This window comes from Mangifera indica, chromosome 12 (genome assembly GCF_011075055.1).
Source record: "Mangifera indica cultivar Alphonso chromosome 12, CATAS_Mindica_2.1, whole genome shotgun sequence".
In the NCBI taxonomy this organism is placed as follows: Eukaryota; Viridiplantae; Streptophyta; class Magnoliopsida; order Sapindales; family Anacardiaceae; genus Mangifera; species Mangifera indica.
The window spans coordinates 15226247-15251820 of record NC_058148.1 but is presented as its reverse complement, the minus strand read 5'-3'; the positions used below and the strand labels follow the sequence as shown (position 1 = coordinate 15251820).

Genomic DNA, 25574 nt, shown 5'->3' with positions numbered 1-25574 from the left:
CATTCTTTCTTCATTACTCTCTCGTCTGTGTTTCATTTATATACATCTTTTACAAATAAAAATGTTCGAGATATTGGTGCGGTTCAATCTGAGAGCACTGTTCACAAGTCTTGAACATTGTTATTTGATTGAGCCGTGCCAATATCACGCACAATAGTTTTAAGATTATCACTCAACTTTGAGTAGGGATGGATCGCCTTGGTAACACCTCCTTTCAAAGGTAAGAATGTTAATTACAAATATAATTTTGTTTCTCTATTATAAAATAAATATATTCTATTGCAAGTAGGGTTTCCAAAACCATCAGAGTGATCCTCAGTTACATGCAGGAAAGAAATTTATTTTAATTATTGTTGTTGTTGTTGCTATTTAGAATGCACAAATGTTGTTGCCATCAACCTAGCCAATAGGGGATGTTCTCATGCAGCAAGATTCAAATAGGGTTTTCCATATATATATGTATGTATGTTTGCATGTATGTATGTGTAATGCTAATCTTTCCAGATGATCTTAATCATCATTCACAAATAGGGTTTTTCTGATATGTAAACTTAAAGCCATCTTCTATATTAACTTTGATTGTAAATAACCCCTATGTAACCAAATATTGCTTTTTCATTTCAACCATGCAATTTGGGATAATTTAATCAATTACGAAAGTTCACAATGATTTTGGCAATACTTCTCTTTTTGTTACATGATCAACTCTATTATTACTGTGTATGTAGCAACTGGTTCACTGTTTCATACATAGCTTTTGCTCCCTAGGAGGCAAAAAAATGTTAGCTAGAGTATTGTCCAGACTTAAGGGCATGTCAAAATAATAAAATTATATGTACAAACATATTCACCCTAACTAGCGTGATAATATAACATTAAGTGATGTGATTTTTTACTTTTTCTCACTCAAAAAACAACTAATCATATGTTATGTCAGTTAATATTTAATAGTCAAAATAACTGCTATGCGCTTAGGACACAAACTTTATCCAACTCTGCGAGTTCAATAAAACTGAACCAATATTTTAATCTTTTAGGTCTTGTCAGAGAGAATAAAACTATGGTTAAAAAATTTTATCTGGCAGAAAGACAGAATATCAATATATTTCACAATAATTACACTGCTGCTCACCAATGGTATCAGAAGTTAAGCTCTTATACTCAAACCTCGAACATGTTCAAATGCAACCAGAACCTCTTGGTTTCAGTCTCTAATTCAAGAACAGGATAAATAAGCTAGCCAGTCTGTAAGCAAAGTTGGATTTCAAAACTTACTGGTTTACAAATATGTACAAAAGCCAAATCTCTTGCCAAATGTCCGGTAGCATGACAAGTATTTATTTCCCATCTCGCCAAATTTCTCTGGTTCATAGTATTAAGAAACAAAATTTTAGACAAATATTCAATATTCAGCCAAGGAAAGAAATGCAGAAAATATTTTTTACTTTCTAGCAAGGACAAGACCAGACTTGATGCAACCATTATAAAGACGAGGTTTTATATGATGATGAGCTAAGGTTGTTCCTGAATGTTGCTGGGGTAAATTAAGAGGTAAACAAACTCAATGAGATCAAGAGGCATAACAGATACAGCTATTAGTTGATCAAAGAAATTATAATTTCTGTGAGTATACCTTGCCAAGGGCAACATCAAATTCAAAAGAAGCACGGAGAAAATTCTGCATCCTGTGTGGCAATAGCAGTGGAGAAATAGGTCTTAGGTTTGGCTGAAATTCCAGGTAGCTCTTGAAATGGTCCTGCTTGAATAATAAGAACATACACAAGGCATAGCCGGTAAAAAATTTCTTCTGGTCTTCATTAAGATTACCTGGACTGTAAATGTAGACACAGTTAATAGCATTAAAGGAACAAGAGAGAAAATCACCAGCTGAAGAAGTCTCCATGCATCATTTCCTCTGTTTCAATATCAAGAATACCACCAGAAGTTACACTACAAAAAAAATACCCTATTGATTAATGAACAAATTTTTATGCAATAGCCAAAGTATAAAGACCAACAAGAGATTCAGCATCTTAGAAACTGTTGATAATATAAAGAGGATTCTAACCGGAATTCAAGGACTGGTTCATGGTTAGCAAGCTAGAGCAAAACATAATTTGGGTAACATGAACTTGTACTATTTTTCCCAGTTTGTGTGAAATTTTTGCATCACAGAATTGATTTGACCTATACACAAGTTCTAACCAGATTTGTGATATTCTTCAAAGCAAAGGGAAGAAAATTAACCAAAAGGCTGTACTTATTCCAATCACCATAAAGTATTCTCTTTTCAAAGGTGATTTCACATTTTCTTTTACTAGAGGGCTTTGCAACATAGACTTGAGCTCAGGTCCAGTAAGACCAGAAAGCAAAATTTTCAAAAGAAAATTACATTCCACCTGTTAGAAGTATTACAAAGTATAATGAGACTTATGATCTGTAATGGAGAAATACCTATTCCACAGGCCACCAAAAGTCATCCTTCCACAAAGTCAGACTTTACATGTAACATAAGTATTTATTCAAACTACACAATCACATCTTTAAAGCTTTTCTGTAGATCCTGAATCGAGATTTGAAGTGCCACAGTTTTACTCACAAGATTAGCATTATTGGACTTTATCCCTCCATCCTCAAGTTCAGATTTGCATGCAATGCTTTTAACTTCAGTCATAATCTGAACCCTGACACTATTTCTTGATTTATATGCAGGGATATAGTAAAAAACTAGCCATTTTGACAAGTAGCTTGGAAAATTTTGCAAACATAACAATCAACAGGCAAAGAAAAATGAAACCAAAAAATGTAACTAAAATGTAGCTCAAAAGAATAATGGAAGAATCCAAAATACAAATGCTGGTAACCTAATATGAATCTTTTTCATTAGCTATTTTATTGTTCTGGAAATGAAAACAAACACCTCCACTTAACTTAGCCAACTCAAAACTGGGACTTAGTTCAGCTGCATTTTCAAACATTCAGCAAGAAACCAGAAAACATAACACCAGAGAACATAACAATTTAGAAGTTTATTCCTCACCAAAGTTTCCCAGCCACAACAATCCGAGGGAAATAGAAACATATATAGCAACAATTACAAGTGTGGCTTAACTTCAAGCAATTGAGCACACTAATTGGAAAAAAGTGACAGAATAATTAAGCTAATAACATAGGCAGAAGGAAGGGCAATGGACTAGCATAAACTAGCTATAAAAGCAATGTGATTTCACAATAACCACATTCAGAACATCAAAAACAATAATGAATCACCATATATGACAACAAAATAGCAAGTCAAAATAGCAGTTTACAATCAAAACACATTAAAAACAACAAACCACGTGATCCAAATTATCTGTTTGCACCATCCAAGTACACAACACAACCATAGTTTGCCCAAAATTCAACAAAATCATCCGGAGAAAATCACAAATTCACAACCACAAACTCCTAAGACCAGCTACAAAAGGTAATTTCTTCAGATTCCTTCTCATTAAACTCATCTAATTCCAAAAATATCCAGATGCCCACTCGGCAAAATCCAAGCTTTGGTCATAGAAATCACAAAAATAACCAACAAAGTATAAATTCAAAGCAAACAACAAAACCCAAGAGCAAATCTTTACCTGTTAGTGAAAAACATCCCTGCACAGAAGCAACAAACACAGACAAAAAAAGCCAAGTTCCTTACGGAACATTCTTTGAAGCAAACTCTCCTCTACTCTTCAAAGACATTATTTTTCTTGTCATTTGTCAAATGGACACAAAATGAGAAGCAAAATTTTAACATTTCAGTGTCTTTTGTTTGAAACTCCCAGTGTTCTTCCTCAAAATAGAGACGAGCTTAAAGAGGTGCATAGTGAAAAGACCAACTAACTGCCCACCAAGTAACTCTACTTTTGGTAATACACTAACATTAGTTTCTATATGAGGATTTGACTTGGGTAATATTTTATTATCAAAATAAAAAAATTATTAAAAGATTATTAAGTATAAATAATTATTATGTTTGATAAAATTTGATAGGTATAAATAATTATTATGTTTAATTAAAAGTAATAAAAGAATATTAATAAATTATTTTATTTAAAAGTTGTTAATATAATTATTTTTAAATATTTTTTATATAATCTGTTATATTAATTAAAAATAAATTTATTTTATTTTAAAAAATAAATAAATAATAATATAATTGTAATAAAGTTAAAATTACTTTGATAATATTTTAATAACTAAGATAAATGTGATAATCAGATTATTATCTATATTATCTGTCATATCAGTATTGATAATAGAAGAATACCGTAATTTTTTATTATTGATAAACTATACAAAGTAATATAAATAATAAAAAATATATTTTAAAATAATTTTTAAATTTTTGAAACCAAACAATCCTTAAATATCATAAATCTATATGCCTGAACACTAAGAGTATATAGTAATTATCTTTGTTTAGAACTAACCTGTAACTTTGTTGGGTCAAGTCAAACCATATTTAACTTTTGGTTCAGTTGGGGTTTGTCAAATTTGTTTATAGAAATATAACCAAATTTATTCTTCTTGATAAGCATAAGAGCAACGATGCATTTAAGTTCTCATTCTGACTTAGATTTCTAGTCAACTGGTCATAACAATCTAGCATTGGAGGGTCACTTTTAGCTCGAAGACTCTCTTAAGGAGACAAACCTATAGGCTTGTTGGCTAATCACTGGCTCTAAGAAGAGGCTAAGTGAGTAAATAGATGAGAAAGCAGTCATTTTCAAATATTAGCTTTATCCAAAGCATGCCTCTTTTGTGAACGACACATTGCATAATCTTGGGTAAAAATGGAAAAATATTTCAAGGTCAGCTGATGCTTATTTTCAATTCCGATATTTCTGCTTGATAATGGAAGTAAAAATCCATTTGTATAGCAGCAACCAGAAAACAAACCACTTCCGATATTCCAAGCAAGCATATGCTGCACTCACTATTATATACTGCTAATGGGTAAAGCACAGGATAATACTGGAAATACATATATAAATAAATCCATCAACAAAGTTGAATGAAATAAATTATTGTTTTAGAAGTAGATTACCCACCTTAATGTAGGACCACTTGTTGTGTTTGATGGCACAAGGGACCTTCGGGTGGTCCACTGGTCCTTGAACACTCTGTTGATGCTTAATATGGTGAAATTTGCGGTTACAATGAAAGCATAGGAATATTTTTCCTGAGAAAAATACCATGATTGTTCTTGTCGGCAAAAGGGGATATAGCCAACCATATAGTGGATTCTTGACCTTGTGTTTATAGATATAGAATTACAGATGTTACAATGTAAATAATAAGAATCTGTCCAAGGACAAGGATCCACATTAGGCTTAAAGCAAGACTATTCTCTTACTAAACTTTAAAGCATTAGTGGTGGCCCTTATCCATGCGGAAAAAGAGTTTTGGATGGATATATACAAAACTCCCTTAGGATAAAGAAACTTCTTAACCACATTTGGCTTTAAGCAAAACAAAACACTCCATTATAAACAAATATTGTTTACTTTAAATACATATCATTAAGGTTTTATTTTTAGATTTTACAGCTTAAAATACACATTTATAATTTAAAAAGATGTCTATATTTATTATCTTTGTTGTACTTTACCAAGATGAGATTTGTTGCATTACATTTTAGTTTCTAGAGGGTAGGATGAGATGGTGAAGAGATGAGCAAAACAAACTCAAAGGTGCCTGTATGAGACAACTGAAGTATATCTACATAGAAATGTAAAGGAATGAATACTAATAATAGAAGGAGCAGAAGCAGCCAAAAGCAGATAGATTAAGCAGGCGTAAAGGTTAAAACTAATAATTCTACTTCTACAGACTCTGGCTACAGCCTGCAGTTGCATCCCATTTACCCAAAACACGAAATCCTACCACAGTAACAGACAAAACCTCAGAGATTGCCCATTTGTTTTTGTTTTTTCCTCCCTTCTTGGAAAAACCACCAAAAAGGCAGCTCTGACTTCTTTTAGGGACTCTCTATTTCTCAGTTTTCACCCCCATACAGTAATAGTAACAATAATGACTAAAATAAAAAAATAAAAAAAGGGATCTGTGGCATGATTGATGAACTTGATGATTTAATTGTGGTGATGACATTACTCTAAGAAACCAGTTTTGGTCAAAATAGCATTTCTCACTTTGCTAAGATCTCTACCTTTCAGTGTCCTTCCAATCCCTTCAAATACTGAGAAAGAAGAAATTTTGTTCCTAGCAAGCTTCCTAGCTAACCATTCATGTGGAGGTACCATATCCTCATTATCAGAATCTTCATTATCAACATCATTACCACCATCGTTGTAACTAATACTATTATGATCCCATGAGCCATTTCTTGATGAGCCCAAGTTTGCATTTTTCCCATAAATCTTCGACCAATCAGGGATGTTCATAGGAGCTGATGATTGTTGAACCACCTTGTTGGCTTCATGGGCTGTATTTGGCATATTATTAGACCTTGGAATCATTCTTGGAGCAGTGGTGAAACGCCATGCAGAAGAAGAAGAAGAACCAGAAGAGTACTTATTAGAGTTAGTTTCAAAAGTTGAATCTTCTTCACTTCCTTTCACAAAAGACCACACATCTTCTTCAAAATCTTCATTTCTCATTGATCTTCTACCTCCACCTTCACTGTTCTTGCTCATAATACCATATTGCCAACCTTCCATGACTACTTTGTCAAAGTAAAACCCAAACAAAAAGACTCAAAATCAATTTCTGAGCCAATATCAGGAGACTGAAAAACCAAAACTAGACCAAGCATAGAAAGAGAAGAGTTTGAGCAAGTACAGAGCAACTTTGATTGGTATAAATAGGAGCAAAAAGTAAAGTTTTTTATTTTATATTTTATTTTTCCTTCTAAGTTGCAAATGAGTTATTTTCTTGGGAATAAAAATTGAGGAAGCGGTGTAAGAGAATAATATCAGGAATCTACCTTGCCTTTGTTTTCAATATCCTCCAAAAGAATCAGAGCGTTTCAAGGATAAAACTCAAATTGAATACTTTGTAAAAAAAAAAATACCATAAAAACTAATCAGGACAAAACAAGAGAAGCTGTGATTCTGTGAAAACCTTTTCATGAAAGTGTCCAGAATACTTCCAAATAAAATCACAGGTTTTCAAGTGCCTCAAAATGGTAGTACCCTGCAACAACAGAAGAAAAAAGAGACAACAAAACCAGACTGTATACTGTCTTGATGAATCACAGGTTTTCACTTTGCTTTCAAATTTATGGCTTCTCAAAATCAAAACTTTAAACGGAAAACAGAACAAGAAAAGGAAACAAAATCATGGATTCTAATAGAATCTCAGTTGTCACAAAATCTATAATACCCTATTTGAAATATCAAAACTTTTTAAAAATTAGAAACCTATGGAGTGAGTTGTAGAGGATTTTTTTGACACGGGGTTACGTAGTTGTATATTCATTCTTGAAGCACTGAAAAGGCTGGGTTTTGATTGGGAATGGTGGCCTGACCGACTTCACTGATTTCCGCAATAACCTTATCCCCACGACCCCAATACACAACAGCAGTCCAGCACCAACAACAACTACAACTCAGCTCCTGATTCGGCTATAGCAGTGAAAAAGCTTAGCCACTACAGAAAGCTGTCTCTCTAACATGTGTCAAAGTGCAATTGTAATAAAAGCACTCAATTGGTTTTGTTGGATTACCCTCTGCTCAACTGTAAAAATTAAATCTTAACAAATATGTATACGATAAAAATAATTTAAAAAATACACAAAATAAATAATTTAATGTTCAGTTAATCAAATTTTATAATAATCTTACATCTTTAATAATAAAAATTATTTGAACCAAATACACTCATTACTGTTTTAGCTCTTATGACTGGGACTCACCTTCAGTTATACCCATTACAACTACTATATTCTTCATTCTTCAATGCTCCTCCTGGTTTATGTGGTCCATAACATCAAACCAATCAAATATTACTCCAAAAGACTAAGGATTAAAATGGACAAAGAATATATGAATATTGTGAGTTAAAAGGTGAATAGTTGTAATTCAATGTGATGACATTATTATGTGTGACAATGGGTGGGCAGTGGTTGGGTTGGATGAGGGGTCATTTCATGTCTTCTTCTGGACTAAAATCAGTGGAATGGTCTGTACTGTAACCCTTTTTGGAAAATGACTCAAGCAAAACAGTGCGGGTCACTTTGAAAGTCTCTATGTATGTTCGGTTATCAAATCAATTATAATAAAATATTTTTTTATCTAAAACTGACAATATATTCAAAATAAGTCAGTCATTCTATTGAACATCTTATATCAGATGGAGATAACAACAATAAAATCGTGATTAAATAATATTAGACATCCTACCATCAGAAGAGAGGTGTTTTGTTTTGAAAATCTCACAAAATCCAACGGCAAAAGCCAAAATCCAAAGCAAAAACCAAAAACCCGTGATCCATAGCACACGAAGGCAATTAAAATTGAAGGAATCAACAAACCTTCCAATTGGATTTACGAAAAACTGACGGCTTCATTTCGCAGCTAGCCATGCGTGAAGCCAATGCAATGTGTAAAACGAAAGGCTTAAGCCTACTTAGTTTAGCAAATTGTTCTCTAACAATTGGTCTTACACCTAGAAACAATCTGGCAATTAGAGCAAGAAAAGTCGTGTGGGTGTGTTAGCACACTGAAACCTGCTGAGTTCCCAAAAGCCCACTTAATTTATGTAATTAAGATTAATTAGTTTAAATAACAGTATTAATTAGCTGTTACTCTCGGATTTTAAGTGAATTTAAATCAAATCAAATTTTAAAAGAAAAAAAATTAATTCGAATTCAATTCAAATTAAGAACAACAAACTCAAACTTGAGTTAACTCAAAAAAAAATCATCATTATAAAAAAATTTTGATAAATAATCGATAACAAATATTCAAACTTGACTCAAATATGCATTTAAACCTAATCCAAGTCGATTCAAATCCGTGTACAAGACAAAGGAGTTGAATTCTGCAAATAAATTCATGTCAGACGAAATATGCAAAAATTGTGGCTGCTGGGATTCGAGCCCAGGTCTCCACGGCCACAACGTGGAATTCTTACCACTAAACTACAGCCACTTTTTACCCTTTGTTTCTCTAAGACACATTATTAATTTATAATATTTAAAGTTAATAACTTTTATCCCCTGCAAAATTTTTTTAAATATAAATTTATGTTTTTTTGTAGAGGATTTTATTATACTTTCAATAAGGTTATTAGTAATTTCATTATTTCAATAAGGTGTTTAATATTTTTCTAAAATTGGTAATGTATATGCAACTTTTCTCCGAGTGACAAAAGAAATTAACCTTATGATAAATTCAAGAGTTTAGCCATAAAATAAAATTGACATAAGATTGACCCTGATGAATTATACCAAGTTGCAGTTCAATTATCAAATTGGTTCAATTTTTATGCTAATATTAGCATGATTAAAACTCAATTTTAAATTTTAATTAGATCATATTAATATTATCAATTCACATAGTCGATCAACTAATGAATTAACTCTTTGATTAAGTCTAAAAACATTATATGTAATAAAGACTATAGAGAGTCCTATTCAGCAGAAAAGAATTTAACTTGATTTTCAACTTGAATGATTCAAATAATAATAAGAAGCTAGAACAAGGGCTTCAATTGTTTTCAATATTTTCATGCTCCTGCATTCTGCTTCAAAGGGTTTAGTGGGCTCAAGATGATAAGGCAATTTTGGTGGTTATTACTTTGGCCAAGAAAGACCACCAAAATCCAGTCATTGATCATCATTACGTTTCCTGGTGGAGAAAATCTTCTATAATGAGTAGGCTACACTAGGAAATCTTGTCAAAGATCAGATTTTGGCGTTGAAAGACTGGATATTTTTAGTTTTCAAAGTTATTTTAATGTGCAAGGAGCATTCTCATAACATGCTCTCCACCAAAATGTGAATTTATAGCAACAAAAACATCTCACATTGTATGTAAATGATAGTAGAAGATTGATTAAATAACATATAAGTTTTTAAGACATGTTTTAGATTGTAAATTCAAAATCAAAACAGTGTACCCAAAATGAATAATATTTTGATAGTGAGTTAGAGTGTTAGACCAGAAAGTTACATTATATTATATGACATAAGAGCAATGCATTCACAAAGTTTCATGTAATTTGTTCAACAGAATCTGCAGATGACAGCAGAATCCAACATACTGTAACAGCAAGCCATAGTGGGCAAAAGTTACCTTTCAACTAAATATAATTATGCCCTCCTTGTTATGATGCAATTAGCAGTGCTTTAATTGGTGTTAAAAGTTTTGAAGATGATTATCAATATCATGACCATTAAGCCTGCGGAAGCATTTTCTAGCAGTTCATGTATTATTTTGGCAATATTGTATAATCAATAGAACTTTGATACCAAGCTCCGAAAAAAGTGATAGCAGAAATTTTCTTGAAAAATTAAGCTGTCTACAAAATTTCTGGAACTCCAACATGATCCCCAAATCTTCGGGTTTTCAACTTTCCATTTTTTTTATTCTTGATACAATGTTTTCATTATTCTGAGACATGAGGTAACAATGATCAGAAAAACACAAGAAACTGACCTATCATTATGTACTGGTAAAATTATTCAGGTCACCTTGAAAAATTCTGACCACTGTGAACTATATGCATATAATTAAGCTGTTAATGAGGAAAATGAAAACAAGTGCCTCTGAATCTGTACAAGCTGTGATGGCAATTATCTGCAGCACTCTCTCCTTGCATAATAATCAATTTTTCCGAGCCGAATGGTAAAGCTCCATGTAATCAAGAGCAGGCCGGTTCCAAGACCAGTCTTGCTGCATCACTTTCTTGCGCAACGAGTTAAACCAATCGCGACCATCATACCAAGCAGATATTGCCCTGAAGAATCAACTGCTAATAAGAACTACATAAAGTAATATAGTACATCCACATAAACTAATATGCAATTGTATGTGGGTTCGACTCGACTCAAATCCACCCCTAACTAAAAATTATTTCACCATGGCATAGAGCAGCAGTAGCTGATAAACTACTAACAAATGGGGCCATTTTAGTAGCCCACACCCAGGGCCCTGACACAGCATAAATGATTTCCTCACCAAGATTGCACTAAAAAATAAAGAAACAAGGACTGTAACTAACTAGAATTCTGCCACAAGTAAGAGAAATATACTTAACAATTTTGTTGAAAAAGAAATAAATTTACTCACCTGTTGAGAGCATAATCAACTCCGGCAGTATCCGCTCCATCAAAATTAAATCCATTTGGTTCAAGACCTTGAGCTTCTGCACTCTCTTTATCATGATCAACATCAAACACAGTGTCATAAAGTCCTACAGAAGAAATAAATTGAAAATGTGCAGTCAAATACACACTATTTTTGCCAACATACTAACAACGGTCAATAAACATGGTAGCAGTCTGACAAACTATAAAAAGATTGGTTGGGTGCAAATTTCTGAATTTGGATAATTTAAAAGAATAAAGAAATTGGTGTAAAGGAAAACCATGAATCAGCATGAATGATGGCGAACAACGATAAACAGACCTGTCAAATAACGCAGGCATTACTTTAACAATGCATCAGTAACTAATTGGCAAACTAATGATCTATCCATTCTAAGCCATATGTTCATGTTTTTAATAAAGGGGAAAAAGGTAACATTAAGGACCACTTTAGAAATTCCAGTAGTTACGTTACACATCTCATTTTAGATTTTAGATCAAGAGCAATTTGAGAAGTATCTTTTTTTTTTCTTTCTAAATTACAGATCTGAGAAATCAGAAACTTGATACCACATATTCATGGAAAGGATGATTTTCTAGGTACAAACCTCCAGTTTTCCGAACAACAGGTATTGAACCATATCTCATGGCAGTGAGTTGTGTCAGTCCACAGGGCTCAAAAATAGAGGGAACTAGAATGAAATCTGCTCCAGCATATATCTGTTATGAAGTCCAAATATAAAATTTAGAATTATATGGTATGTACAATGAAAAGAAGGAAAAAGACTGATGATTTGAAGTTCCATGAGAGCATACCAAGTGTGAAAGTGGCTCATCATAGTTCAAACAAAGACGAGCGTGGTCCCCATGACCAGAATGCAACTGATTGGCCAAATTCACAAAATCATTCTGGATACGAGGATCTGGAGCAGAACCAAGCAATACAACCTGGCATCACATGCTCTGTCAGTATAAACATGAAATTGCTGACAATTACCCTTCTCACAGTCAATGGCGTCATACGTATTAATATATGGCAAGAGAAACAAAATGTAAGGGAAAGACGAATGAAAGGAAAAACCTGTCCATTACGCTCTATGGTGTGCCAAATAGCATGTTTGATGAGATGGATACCTTTCTGATGTGTTAAACGAGAAATAATTCCTACTAAAGGCAGATCAGCTTTTTTCAAACCAACCCTTTGCTGCAAGGCTTCCTTGGCAGCTCTTTTGCCTTCATCAACATTTTCTGAAGTATATGACACCTACAATGACATGCTTCATATATTAGCTGAAACTTTACTCGCTGAAATAGTTATCCAAAGCTACAAATAGTAAACAAATCAAAGCTCGTTCTACCAACACATAGAAATGACAACATAGGCATTTTGTGGCAGTGTTTATCTATAACAGAAATTAAACTCATTGACATATAATCCGTCCTCAAGTGAGATGTAAGCTCTCACTGCAATAAGGTTAGCCTCATTAACTATGTAGTCAGCTAAACATTCAAAGTCATCATTAAAGGGCTTTATCTCAGGTGCTTAATTCACAATGAAAGAATAATAGTTAACTTGGTACTTTTGAGAACATCAAGCTCCAGGAAAAGAATGATAAATACTGGACAATAACTTCAAAAAGTTTGCTATTAAGAAATGCAAGTGTAAGAAGGATTGCAAACAAGAATTTCCTAAAGGTTTTAACTTTTGTTCCCGTCCATTATTCTATTTCCACTTTGCTCAAACATAACTTTCACATTCCTTTCTTACTGTCTTCCTACCATATTAGTTAGTTACCCTTTGTTTAGTACATTATTCAATAAATTAATTTCCCCTTTTCACCTGCCAAGTGGATCAAGAAACTCAACAATTGGATTACTTCACCACTCTACACCCTACATAATCGAAATACATGCTTTCCCACCAGGAGATATAATGTTTACTTACAGGAATGAAATTGTCATTAAATGGGTCCCATATATCCTGGTCTATTCCATTTATTATGCCATGGAATTTGTAGAGATGAGGAGCAATTGCAGGATGTCCAGCAACCTCTTTTGAGTAAGTGGGAGACACCTGCAGATATCAATGTGAATAAGATGGAAACCACAGAAAGGATAAAACAGAAGAGGTTGCAGAAGAATGTTCTTGTTCAGCACTTGCCATAATCATTTAAGAAATTGATAAAAAAGAAAAGCACAAAAAAATTAATTCCACTAGATTTAGTGAAGAACAAAAGGTCATCACTGTTACATGCTAAGATATTGGATTCCTTAATCAAATTATGATCAATGGTGGTCCAGTAAACTAAGTAATAACTTTGCTTCAATAATCATACACAACATTTTTCTTTTCTGAATTTTATAATGTTTGGTTTCCTTAAGAATGAACAACTGGTTGAAGCAAATCAAAAACAAAGAAACCACAAGTTCACTAATTAGAGAAGAATAAGTAAACCACATAAAGGAAAAGGAATTATAATCTGCATTTAAGGCCAAGGAAATCAAATGATATAGGAATTGCAAATACTCACTGTGGTAGCCTTGTGCGAGTGTGCCATAGCTTTCCCAATCAATTCTGCCCCAAATTCAAGATTGTGTATTGTGAAAACAACACGAGTTTTACCAAGACCATAATGCATATAGTAGTCCTTAAACAACCAGGAAACAGGAGCACTTGACCAATCATGGCAATGAAGAATATCCTGCTCATATTGAAGCATCAGTCAAATATATTTGGATATCTGAGGCTGCTTGAGACTGCAAGTATTCAGCAAGATAAAAATACACCATATCTCTAACTCAAAGAGCTTCTAGGATTAAATTTTAGATTCAGGACTGTTTTAGCAAGGAAAAAGAGAAAGAAACGAGCACCCACCAATAACAGAAACAATAAAACCTTAATTAATATCTTAAAAAAATGTGCTTTCGTCATAATGGGGTTTTTCTACTTATAGAATGTATGTCTAGGTTCAAACAAAGATAACTAATTAGCAAGAAGAAAGCATAAAAGTTTGTACCTATGAGAAAGAACATTCACTTACTGGATGAAATCCACCTTGAAGTAGAAATTCAAGTGCTGCATGACAAAAGAGACCAAACCTCTGCCCATCATTCTTGCAGCCATATATGCATCCTGTCCGAAAAAATCTACAAGAAACAAGAACATCGAAAAGTTCTATCAAACATATTCTGTTGTATGAAGAAATTGATATTTGTGGAAAAGGCACCAAAAAGCATTGACAAAACACAAAGATTTCAGAAAAACATAGTTCCAAGCTACAGGAATGAATAGAAATCTTGAGAATCACATGTTACACAAACATAAGAAATCATGAAAAGAGTTACACTGAATACAGAGAATGATAACATAATGGGGCATCTTGTGAGAAGGATTACCCATTTTGAGGCTCCAAAAAGTAGACTACAAGACCTTCCACCTTTCCAGTCCAAACTTTTATCTCTGTCCCACCCCAGTGATAGCTTCTCTGATACTCAAAGTCCTTCACCTATTCAGAACAAATTCATTCAAATAAGTACATTTCAAAATAAAACTGAAGCCAAATACTATAAATAACCAATAGCAATCTGGGAATAGCAAAATGTGTAACTAAGATTATAATTTCGCATCCATAGTGGTTGTCATACTTGTGTTCTAAAAGTGTCAAGGTACCAATTAGTAAATGTGTGACAGTACGAAATTATTTAACCCCATTAGAAAAATGACATCAGTGTTGCAATCTTTGAAGCACATCTTCCAACTAAATGTTTAGGAGAACTCATAATTCAATCAGTCCCATGAAAGAGACTACCAAAAAACAAATCACTATACTACCAAGAATTTACCCAACTTACTAAGAATAATAACCAGAAACACCCAAAATTTAAGGAATTGAAAATAAATCGCCAGCACAAAGATGTGAAAATAAATCGCCAGCACAAAGATGTAAAATGTAAATATGGACAAGCAAAATCAATGAAGCTTACATTGCCATGTTTCAAACAGTCATACTTTGGGAGAATGATGTCCACATTGTGATTTAAATCTTGAACAGCTCGAGATAAACTAGTGACGACGTCACCAAGACCTCCAACCTGCAAGAGATGTAAGAGAGCACACAGTAAAAGCAAAAAACAGAAGTAATGATTAGCAGGGATTATATGCAAAATAACAACAGAATGACGAACAGTTATTATTATTATTTTTTTCTCTTTGTTTTCACCACTGGTTAAATCACCTCTCAAGTTTAACAATATCAAACCTCATTCCAGGTCCAAAACAATTTTAACAGATTTATATTATTTTGCTTCTCTTCTTGTGGAAAATTACTTGGTAATATTCCTGAACTGCAGATCACATAATGGATTACAAAATCCTCAACAGTCAAAACAAAAGCCCTTATTTTAAATTTGCAAATAAAACTTCAACAAACAAAATAGACACCTAAGTCTTAATGTTGCAAGAATATCAGTCACAAGCAAGTAAAAGAACGTAAAAAAGTCTGTTGAAAAATGAGTATACTCTGAACACCGTCTAGAAAGTCTTTTATACAATCATGAATTAACTTAATGGCCTAAAGTTACCTTTGCAATGGGAGCCATTTCAACAGCAATATGCACAATGTGCATTGGTGGCTCCTTTGCAACACTTCCAGAGACAGGGATATGGTAATCCATGCTGTTTTTGTTGTCAAATATTCCCCCATCTTCCCTCTCAGAGAATACAAAATCCATCATGTATGCGTCCAATGGAACCTTGACTGCAAAGACGTAAAACCACAGTTGAGTCCGAAAGAAATAAATAAATAGATGCATTAATTACCTGTGTCATTCTACCAGGAGGAGGTAATCTGCCACTGTAATATGAGTTGGGAACTGAAATTACACTAGAAAAGGAGCCATAAAATCTCTTTCTATGATGGTCTGAACATTATTCAACCAATCTAGGTTGTAATGAGTTTATTATATGATATCCAGTAAATTTGATCTATGTCTCCGCATCCTTTCTTTTAACCCATGTGATGAGGCAAGAAAATAATGACACTAATACTTAGAGTTCAGGTATGTTAAGAACCATACAACATATGTTCAATGCACTTTGTGACCATCCTAAATGCAGATCAAACTCTAAATCGCTATCCGGGTGTAAGAACAATGCCATCTCATTATGGCAGTCCAGCACTCAAATTGTGCAGGGGAAAATAAATCGTTAGTGGTAAAAAAAGGCCACAGAGATGCCCAAGATAGCTTCACCACTTTTTATATTGTCAATTACTTCAGATTGACTATTCACACCCAATTTTTCCATGAACTAGATTACACAAGGTCAGAAGTGCTCCATTTTGTTAGCAAAATTATGAGCTTAGTGTAAAAATATCCCAAAAATCTCACACCATTTTTCAATTTGTATTTTGTGAACTGATAACTCACCAGTGGTTTTGACATGAGAACTATTCTCCACATGCAACATCTTCTGAGGTGGCAAAGGACCCATATGGTGAGTCCAGCGATTAAATGAGTATCTGAACCAAACTTCAGATTTTCCAGATAGAACTGTGTTGGCTGGATTATAGAAAACCATTACCGTGCTTCCTGCTTTAACATCAAGCGGATCTGTATGTACTATATGTTTTTGTGACAACAGAAACTTTCTCAAAGTTCTTTCCTTTGTTTCAGCTTTCATATGAGCAGTTTTTTCAGCCTGCCACAAGAAAAAAAAAAGAAATACGAAATCAGAAACAAGAAAACTGAAATAAATGTAAGCTAAATCTACAGTTTAGTTAAATTTAAGCTAAAGTGACTCTAGCTACACATGCAGATATAGTAACCTCTTATAAAAATTGCAAAAATTGTCCACAAATCTCACACTTGTCAACACAAGACTAAGCACTGGAAGGGACCTCCATAAAACTTTTGAAATGTGAGAATGTGTCCTATGCATTCTATTAAAGTAACTAATCAATATCCTACTATTTCTCACACAGTTATTGAATGTATTTTTTCTGAATAATAAGTAACAATCAAGATGGTTTCCTATAGACATTAAATACAAAAATTTTTCATCTTAACTATGCTTTCTTAGCAGAGTTTATCAAATTGACCTTGGCACGAACAGCCTCCTCTCTTATTCTCCTCTGTTCTTGGAGTTTTCTGTATGTCTGGTGTTCTTCCTCAATCCAATACAGTTCTTCAGGAACGGTTTTTGGAACAATAGCATGGAAATCTTGATGACCATTGTTATCATACACAACTGCTTTCTGGGGTGGTCCATCAGCGAAGACCCAATCCAACACAAGGGCTCCATCAGGTACAGTAACTACAGAAATTTTAGTGGAAAAACAAAAAAATCATGTGGCATAACAAGCAAAGCAATTGATGGTCTTTATTACACAACTGGTATGATATTAAGCTCTATTCACACAAGAAAACAAACGGGACCTTCTCCTTACAATGAGATTAAGAAAAGAAAAAATAATAAAACAAAAAGATGCATTTCTCTTGTTCAAGGATTCCCAATCCACGCCAAAGGATTTGATATTTCAACTCACTGAACTTGTCATGAAACTAAATGGCTTTATAAACCCTTCAAGGGGTTAAAAGAAGCCACAAACTGCAACTGGTTATGTTAAACCTAGACAAACTTTTCCATGTGAAAATGATCTTCCATAGCCTATTATTTCTTGTATTTGTGGAAGAAAATTAAGACTCTGAAACCAATATAGACTGCATCAAATCCTAGCTTAATTGCTGGCACTAGTATATTCACTTCACTTCTTTGCAATCCATTCCAGAGAACATGTAGACATCTTCAGTAATAAACAAAAAAATAAGCAACATCTTGAATAATAGAGAAGATATATTGCATGTACCTTCAGCATACCACCAATCACCACCTGTTTTCTCTGAGCTGACAAGCCTACTGGCAATGGACAATCCATCTTTCCAATTATTATGCCCTCCATGTAGCCAGAGCTCCTCAGCGTGAGCAAGAGGACCAGAGCTTTTATTATAATATAGCCTCACAAAGTCCTCTCCTTTAAAATCGCTGGGCTCTATGTACCACACATTATCAACTGACCTTGCAGGCCTTTTCGTCAACTGGTGCAACATTTCTCTTTTCCTTTCAGTCTCCTTCTTAGCCTGCTCTTTATCAGCTTCATCAGCTGCCTTCTCTGCTTCTATCCGCCTCTGCTCTTCCTCTTGTCTTTCCCTTTTCGCTTTCTCCTCAGCAAGTTTCTCTTGTTCTCTACGTTTCTCCTCAAGCAAGAAATCTTCAAATGCCAAAACATCCATTCCCCCTTCTACAGTTATGTAGAAATCTTTCTGATCATTATTATCATATTTGCTTTGCCCATTGAAGAATACAAAGTCCATCTTATAGGATTCCTTTGGAACATGAAGCTGACAGGACCACCAATCTCCTTGGAATTGGGTTTTGTTCAATCTGGCAGTAAAAGACCTCCATCGCCAATCATTAAAGGACCCCATGATCAGAACATTTGGCTCATCACTTAGAGTGGAGAGACTCCTATTAAGAAACACCTCTATATCTTGATCAGGTTTCACCACCTGCGGATAAACAAACATTTTAGTTCCTTTCAGGAAGTTCTCCTGAGCAAGTTTCTCAATTTCCTGTTTACAAATTTTTGCTTCCATCTCCGACCTTAATTTAGCTTCCATCTCCATCTTTATTTTGGTCTCCATCTCCATTCTTAGTTTGGCTTCCATCTCCATCTTTAATTTGGCTTCCCACTCCATCTTTGATTTTAGAGAAGCATCTTCAGACACTTTCATATCTCCTTCAATAACTTCATCATTTACAGAGTCACTGCTCTTATCAGGAGCCAAATACTTTGATTTTTGATAAGCATCTTCAGATATATCACTCTCAACACTTCCAACTCTACCAAGACTACCATTTCCTGCCAATTGACTGCTATTACTGACTCTGAAATTTTTACTCGTACCTGGTATTTCTTTGATTTGCTTTGCAGTTTCATCAACAATTCCTTTCTCAATTTGACTATTCTTAGGAAGACCAATCACTGGCTCTTTCTTAATAGCAACTTTCCTTTCAGGTGTTTTCTTGGTGGAGCCTGCATATTCACTTGACACTAGCATGCTTGAACCTTTTTTGTCATCATTATTCTTATGATCCCTCTGGGTGCTCATTCCCACTGGTACCTTTGGCATAAACCCCTCTGGTGCAGAACCTTTAGGCCTTGGAGAGAATCTTCTTCCTCTCTTTCTGGAAAAATCTATTTTTATGAAAACATATATCAAATAGTGCATTAATAAATAATGTACTAATCAGATTTGAATAAAATTAGCTCAACTAGAACTACGCAAGTAACCAACCTGAACTAGCAGAAATTTCATGAGAAACTCCTCCAGTGGAACACTCAGTGCGCCATGAAATAAACTGAAAGCAAAAGCATAAATACTTGAAATCCAATATAATAACAGTCTATTTATTACAATTCTAGCTAAACTTACATGTCCCATATGAAGAAAAGGAAAGCTTATATTTTTCTTTATAATAATAAAGATAAATGCTATCTTCAGTGTAGCAAGTCCTAAATTATACACAAACTTATCAAAAGTACATTATAACGAAAGTTATCATCAAATTACAATATATGCATATATGGTTTGTAAAATCATAATAACTTGCTCAGCACAATAAATCCTTTCCAATGGAGATTCAAACAATGGAGACAAAAATCCTACCATTCAAAATCAACAAATCATTGAATAGGAGCACTAAACAATAAATGAAACAAGCAACAACTTACTTGTATAGATTGTGCTGTATTGAAAGAAGCCAAGGAGCCCAGGACATGCTTGAACTTAAAGAGCCCTCTCTCATGAAATCTGCAACTCATCGGTCTCTGTAACTGTAAACCCACTTCCATGGTTACTACTAATACACTGTGAAGACGGAAATATTTGCTATTTAAAGTTTTGTGCTTTAAACGCTTGACAAACTATCTAGTCTCTGATTTCATTCATTAACAAAATCCCATCTCTCTCTATAACTGTGGATTCCTCAAAACAATGAAAAATCAGAATTTTTTTAAAACACAACATACTGAAGTGCCATAGAATCTCAGCCATGAAAGTTCAACACTTTACCACGTAATAAACCACACATACATATTGATATGTGTTACAGGATAACAACCATTTGGCTTTGTGTTATGGAAGATCAAACAGTGGAAGGGACTTTGGATCAGGTGATGCTTGAGGATGAGCAAGTGGGAGATTCTGGTGTTTCAAGTTTTAATTTTGGCCAAAGGACTATTTCCCACCAAAGGTATGTTGCAATCTCAAGTTTTCACCCTTTAACTATAGAAATATCAAACACCCACCCATGGTCTGTTAAATTTAACAGAACTCTAACGCCTGAAAATTTTATCTCTTTTTGCCCTTCTAAACTTTAAAAATTAAAATTTCTCCCAACTTAAATTTAAAAAAATGGCAGTTTCATCTTAGGATTTTGTTTTGAAATCTCTGACGACATCTCAGGCTCCATTGTTGACGACCTCTCCCTCCCGAATCATCCTCTCCTTTCGGCGATCTCTTTCCTCCCAAGATTTCTTCGATGCCGATTGGACGTCCAAATGGGAGGAAGACGAAGTTCTTCGTCTCCCAAGATTTCTTCGAAGCCGATCGGACGTCCAAATAGGAGAAAAGAGATCGCCGAAAGGAGAGGATGATTCGAAAGGGAGAGGTCGTAGGCAATAGAGCTGGAGATGTCGTCGAAGATTTCAAAATGAAACCCTAGGGTGAAACTATCATTTTTTTAAATTTAAGCTGGGGAAAATTTTAGTTTTTAAAGTTTAGAGGGGTAAAAATAGATTATATTTTATTTTATTTTTTAATATTATAGAGAAAATGATGATTTTATCCTTATTATTGGTAATTTTAATTGTTTATTGGTAGGTGTTTAATATTTCTATAGTTAAAGGGTAGAAACTTAAAATTGAAGCATACCTTGGGTGGACAATAGTCTTTTCGCCTTTAATTTTTTTTTGTTGTTTTTGCATGTGGCCAGGCTTCTAAGATGCTACTATTGAGTGACAGACATGGATGGGTGAAGAACAAGAAGAGGCATTGGCAGATTAAATGAGAAGGTGCCACATCATTGCTATTTTGGAAAACTATTTGACATTGAGAGAAGTATGCATTTAACTTGTGGCTATTTCTCAGAGAAACATGAGATAAACTATTTGACTGGTTGGTACTTGGTAAGTGAGTTGTCAATAACAACCCAACGAATCAGGGATTTGCTAACTGAGAGGGGGTAATCTAATCGTTGACACCCATTTGACTATACTAATTTTGAAAAATTAGAGATAATTTAAAGAATTAAATCTGTTTGTCAGTCCCTCATTTTAATATCTATCAATACCTTTTATAAACTTTGAAGCGTTGCACAAGTCCAGGGCTTGTTTGGATGTTTACAAAAGTAGTTCATCAAATTGAAAGTAAAGGGGCAAGTACAGGGCATGAAGAAAACGGTGAAAAAATTAGCGGACAACTTTCCATAGTGTAGCCAAAAAACTATTCTTTTTGTCGCCTTCTGCCATTTTTAAACAGTTCTACAGTAATTTTAACTCTAGTTGATGCATTTAAAGTGACTTTACGTTCCTAGTTTCCATTGATCTTTGCGGAGAGTTACATGTCTATTACTCACCGATTCCTGGATCATGTTCCAGTTTTATAGGTGGGGGTTGATATGATTGAAAGTGCTCAAGCTCATGTAGTTGTTCGGTTCAAATAAATTAAATTTGAGTTAAATTTTTTTTTTATTTGAATTTGAACTCAATTTGACTTGAGCTTTCCATTTGTATTGAAGTTTACCTCCACAATGGTTCTTATTTTTTTTTTTTTAGGGTAATGTTTTTTCTTAGATAATTTAAAATAAACTTAAATTGGCCCTCACTTCAATTTGACTGCTCAAATCCACCTTATATTTTAAGTGTAACAATGGCCCTATAAACTAGTAGATCAAATGGAACTTGAAATCTCTGAATTACAAGAAACCTTTCAATGGAGACAATGTCGCAAGCCAAATGTGCATTCCATGTTTTGCTTTGAGAATCAGCAGAGGCCCTCACTGTCTCCTAATATTACACCTGTGCTTTCAGAGATTTATTGGCCCTTTTATACTGTTCATGTTTGTTGGTGTGAACATATTTATCAATGAAAAGTACATTGAATCCAAATAAACTATAGTGTAAGAATATGAGAAAAAACAGTAAAGGAAATGGAAAGTTGGTTTTTAACATAGTTCAGCCAGAAATCCAAGAGCTTATGTCCGTGGAATTCAAATCTAGATAAAAGTCATCTTTATTTTATGTTGCCCTATGTTTTCCTATCTTTTTTTGAATAATTGGTTTACTGCTCTTAATTTATGCAACCATGAAATTACTTTTTAAGGACAAGCAAAGGCCTGGTTAAGGTTTTGCTGAATTAATAGAAGAGGTTAGGCTCAGATAATATATGAAGCTTTAAGAAATTTTTTCATGTGAGTGTTTGTAACCACGGGCTTCTGCTATACTCATGAGAAATAGGAGGCTTAAGAAGATAAATTTGAACAGAAAAGAAGTGAATCACATAGGGAAATTGCATTTCTTGTTGGGTCCCTAAAATTTGCAGGAGTGCAGTTCAGTGAATATGATTTCAATATCAGTAAAAAGTCCATGTTGAACAAACAATTTCATGGCAAAAGAGGATTCAAGCACTAATGAAATTTTAGGTCTATAACCAGGTATAGATTAAATGGTGACACAAATCATAGTACACTTTAGCTCTGGAAGTGTTGACCATTTTGTCTATAAGGGCGACGCATATGGGGCTGTAAATGGTTTGAATTATACACATGAAAAGTTATTTTAAGATTTTTCTTAAGAATAAAAATTTTAGTATAGTTTTTCGTAGGAATAAGAATTATAGTTTACAATCACATTATTATTTTGTATGAATAATATAACAATTCATTAGTAAATGCATTCATTGTAACAAGAGAAGTGAGAAAAGACAGATTTTTGTGATTATCAAATCAAGATGGAAAGCTTTTTCGACACGAAGAACAATTCAAAATCTTTTTCATGTTTCATGGATATCAAAATCATAGCAAACTTGTTTACATTCTCACTTTTACTTGAAAAAAAATTAAATCATTAAAGCTTCATGAACCTTGTGAATAAGTCAAGTTTGATTGAAACAAAAATTAATTTAAGAGCTCACAAATTATTCAACCAATCTTTTGTGTATCATCTCTAAGTTTTGTAAATCTCTCTCCCTCCCTCTCTATATATATATATATATCCAACAACTCTCTCATACTTATTTATATGGGATTTGACTAAGAATGTTATTACTTTTTCTCTCTGTAAATTGTTGAAATTGTACACAAACGTATAACTGAACAGGAACTAAAGAAGTTAACCCTGTAGTGATATCTCCAAATTATGCAAGTGGTATAAAACCAGGATGAAAGTAGAAAGCTCTTCTGTTCCAAGATATATTGCAAGTTCTCATGGTGTACAAAGTTTTCACAGTTGAGAATTGCAATGAAAAATTGTAAAGTCTGCATAAATTTTCTTAAACAAGCACATATTTGAATGAATAAGGAAACCACAATTAAATTACCTACAAAGAACCACCACAAGTGTTGGAGGTGAAGAAACTGCACATTATAATTCACTAGACTAAAGCTTCTGCACCAGCAACAATCTCCAATATTTCTTCTGTAATCTTAGCTTGGCGCTGCCTATTGTACACAATTGATAAGTTCCTCTTCAACTCCACTGCATTATCAGTTGCATTGCTCATGGCACTCATTCTTGCAGCAAGTTCACTGGCTAATGACTCCTGCAAAGCCCTCAAAATCTGACTGTTTAAGTGTAAAGGCAACGAAGCATCAAGGATCTGCACAGGGTCCTGCTCAAACTCCAAAATAGGAGAGAAAGACAGAGTCTCAGTCCTCACAGCATCTCTCTCAACAGTCAGTTTCCCTTCCTTTGTTGTCAATCTAAAGAACTTATCCTCAGCAGCATCAACACATTGTCCATTAACATCACAAATCTCTCCCTTAGGTGATAGTGGAAGCAAAGTTGTGAATCACAGGATCAGACTTAACCAAAGACACAAACTTTGTGTATAAAAGCTCAACTTTATCCACTTCTTCACTAACAAAGAGTGAGAACACATCATCTGCAATAGCTTGAGCTTCTTTTGCAGTAGGTAATGAACCTCCTTCAAGAAATTTATCAACAGGAATGTAAGGTCTACGTAGAAAATATGAATTACCCTTCTTGCCAACACTGATAACTGTGTACGCATGGCCAAGATCCTTCAATTCAGCAATTCTTGATTCAGCTTTCTTGATAATTGTATTGTTGAAGCCACCACAAAGGCCACGATCGCCAGTGACAACAACCAAGGCAACCTTTTTAACAGGCCTAATCTTGATAAGAGGAACATCTATGTCTTCAGTTTGGGGCTGTTCGTTGATGTTATAAAGAACCTCAATAAGAGTTTCAGAAAAGGGTCTACCATTAACAACAGCTTCTTGAGCTCTTCTGACTTTAGCAGCCGCAACAAGCTTCATGGCCTCAGTGATCTTCTGAGTGTTCTTTACAGAATCAATACGGTCTCTGAGCTCCCGGAGCCCACAGTGAACTGGGGCCAAAGTTGAGGATCTTGAGGGGCTGTTGAGGGTTGAATTGTGCTGTGAAGGAAGCCTAAATGGATTGAGAACTGAGCCAAAAGAGAGTGAAGAAGTAGTGTCAGGAAGAGATGGTTTTGAGGACACCCACATTGTTAAATTTGAGCTAGCCAAAATGCAAATGTTGTCTTGAAACTCAACAAGACTCAAGAACTCAAGGCAAAGAGAAGATTTGGTATGTGGGAATGGCTTGTTTTAGGTGTTTTTTGTTGCAAAATCTCATCTTTTCATGCATGTTTCGTTGTGAAGGAGGTACATAGAGGGAATGAGTGGAGAGAAAAGGAGGCACTCGATATGACATTGAGATAAGGATTTTGACTGTTGGAGATTGCTTGGGACATGAGTGCTGAATAAAGTGATTTTGTGGTACCGAGCTATATAACTGTGGATACGAATAGTGACGTCACTGGTATGCGTTAGATTCAGATAGAAAAGTTGTTTGTTATAATATATTTTAGTTTAGAATGAATTTGATTTATATTCATAATTTAAATATATAATTTGAATTTATTATTTAAACACATAATTTAA

At 34.1% G+C, this 25574-nt stretch overlaps 4 protein-coding genes and 1 non-coding gene across 18 annotated transcripts; all 5 read right to left on the bottom strand.

Annotated features, from left to right (window-relative positions):
* Positions 1 to 1002: 1002 nt before the first annotated feature.
* Positions 1003 to 3880, bottom strand: LOC123192450 (probable beta-1,3-galactosyltransferase 2). Of its 13 annotated transcripts, XM_044605008.1 has the most exons (5): positions 2455 to 2593; positions 1885 to 1915; positions 1634 to 1756; positions 1446 to 1534; positions 1003 to 1362 (listed from the first exon to the last, which is right to left on the bottom strand). In XM_044605008.1, the coding sequence occupies exons 1-5, from the start codon at positions 2478 to 2480 to the stop codon at positions 1338 to 1340; spliced, it is 294 nt and encodes a 97-aa protein (XP_044460943.1). In that variant the 5' UTR covers positions 2481 to 2593; the 3' UTR covers positions 1003 to 1337. The 13 variants fall into 13 exon arrangements, 8 of the variants coding, with proteins under 8 accessions (XP_044460943.1, XP_044460936.1, XP_044460940.1 ...); XM_044605001.1 differs by lacking the exon at positions 2455 to 2593 and adding an exon at positions 3627 to 3880 and having other exon boundaries at positions 1060 to 1362; positions 1634 to 1950; XM_044605005.1 differs by lacking the exons at positions 1446 to 1534; positions 2455 to 2593 and adding an exon at positions 3627 to 3880 and having other exon boundaries at positions 1060 to 1362; positions 1634 to 1759.
* Positions 3881 to 5770: 1890 nt separating this feature from the next.
* LOC123192783 lies at positions 5771 to 7747 on the bottom strand. The gene has a single exon (XM_044605442.1). The coding sequence runs from the start codon at positions 6714 to 6716 to the stop codon at positions 6147 to 6149; it is 570 nt and encodes a 189-aa protein (XP_044461377.1). The 5' UTR covers positions 6717 to 7747; the 3' UTR covers positions 5771 to 6146.
* A 1330-nt stretch (positions 7748 to 9077) lies between these two features.
* On the bottom strand, positions 9078 to 9149 carry TRNAH-GUG. The gene has a single exon. It is a non-coding gene; the product is annotated as a tRNA-His (tRNA).
* Positions 9150 to 10546: 1397 nt separating this feature from the next.
* Positions 10547 to 20601, bottom strand: LOC123192971 (starch synthase 3, chloroplastic/amyloplastic-like). 2 transcript variants are annotated; one of them, XM_044605704.1, is made up of 17 exons: positions 20101 to 20601; positions 19664 to 19727; positions 19240 to 19563; positions 18175 to 19200; positions 17407 to 17621; positions 16736 to 17006; positions 15890 to 16065; positions 15293 to 15400; positions 14705 to 14814; positions 14350 to 14455; positions 13840 to 14010; positions 13254 to 13382; positions 12390 to 12572; positions 12125 to 12256; positions 11917 to 12028; positions 11292 to 11415; positions 10547 to 10959 (listed from the first exon to the last, which is right to left on the bottom strand). In XM_044605704.1, the coding sequence occupies exons 1-17, from the start codon at positions 20218 to 20220 to the stop codon at positions 10827 to 10829; spliced, it is 3504 nt and encodes a 1167-aa protein (XP_044461639.1). In that variant the 5' UTR covers positions 20221 to 20601; the 3' UTR covers positions 10547 to 10826. The 2 variants fall into 2 exon arrangements, with proteins under 2 accessions (XP_044461639.1, XP_044461638.1); XM_044605703.1 differs by having other exon boundaries at positions 18175 to 19563; positions 20101 to 20600.
* A 3206-nt stretch (positions 20602 to 23807) lies between these two features.
* LOC123192746 (ATP synthase gamma chain, chloroplastic-like) lies at positions 23808 to 25375 on the bottom strand. Its single transcript, XM_044605391.1, is given in 2 exon segments — positions 23808 to 24430; positions 24432 to 25375. Coding segments are annotated over 2 exon segments (1116 nt in total). The 5' UTR covers positions 25137 to 25375; the 3' UTR covers positions 23808 to 24019.
* Between the last annotated feature and the right edge of the window lie 199 nt (positions 25376 to 25574).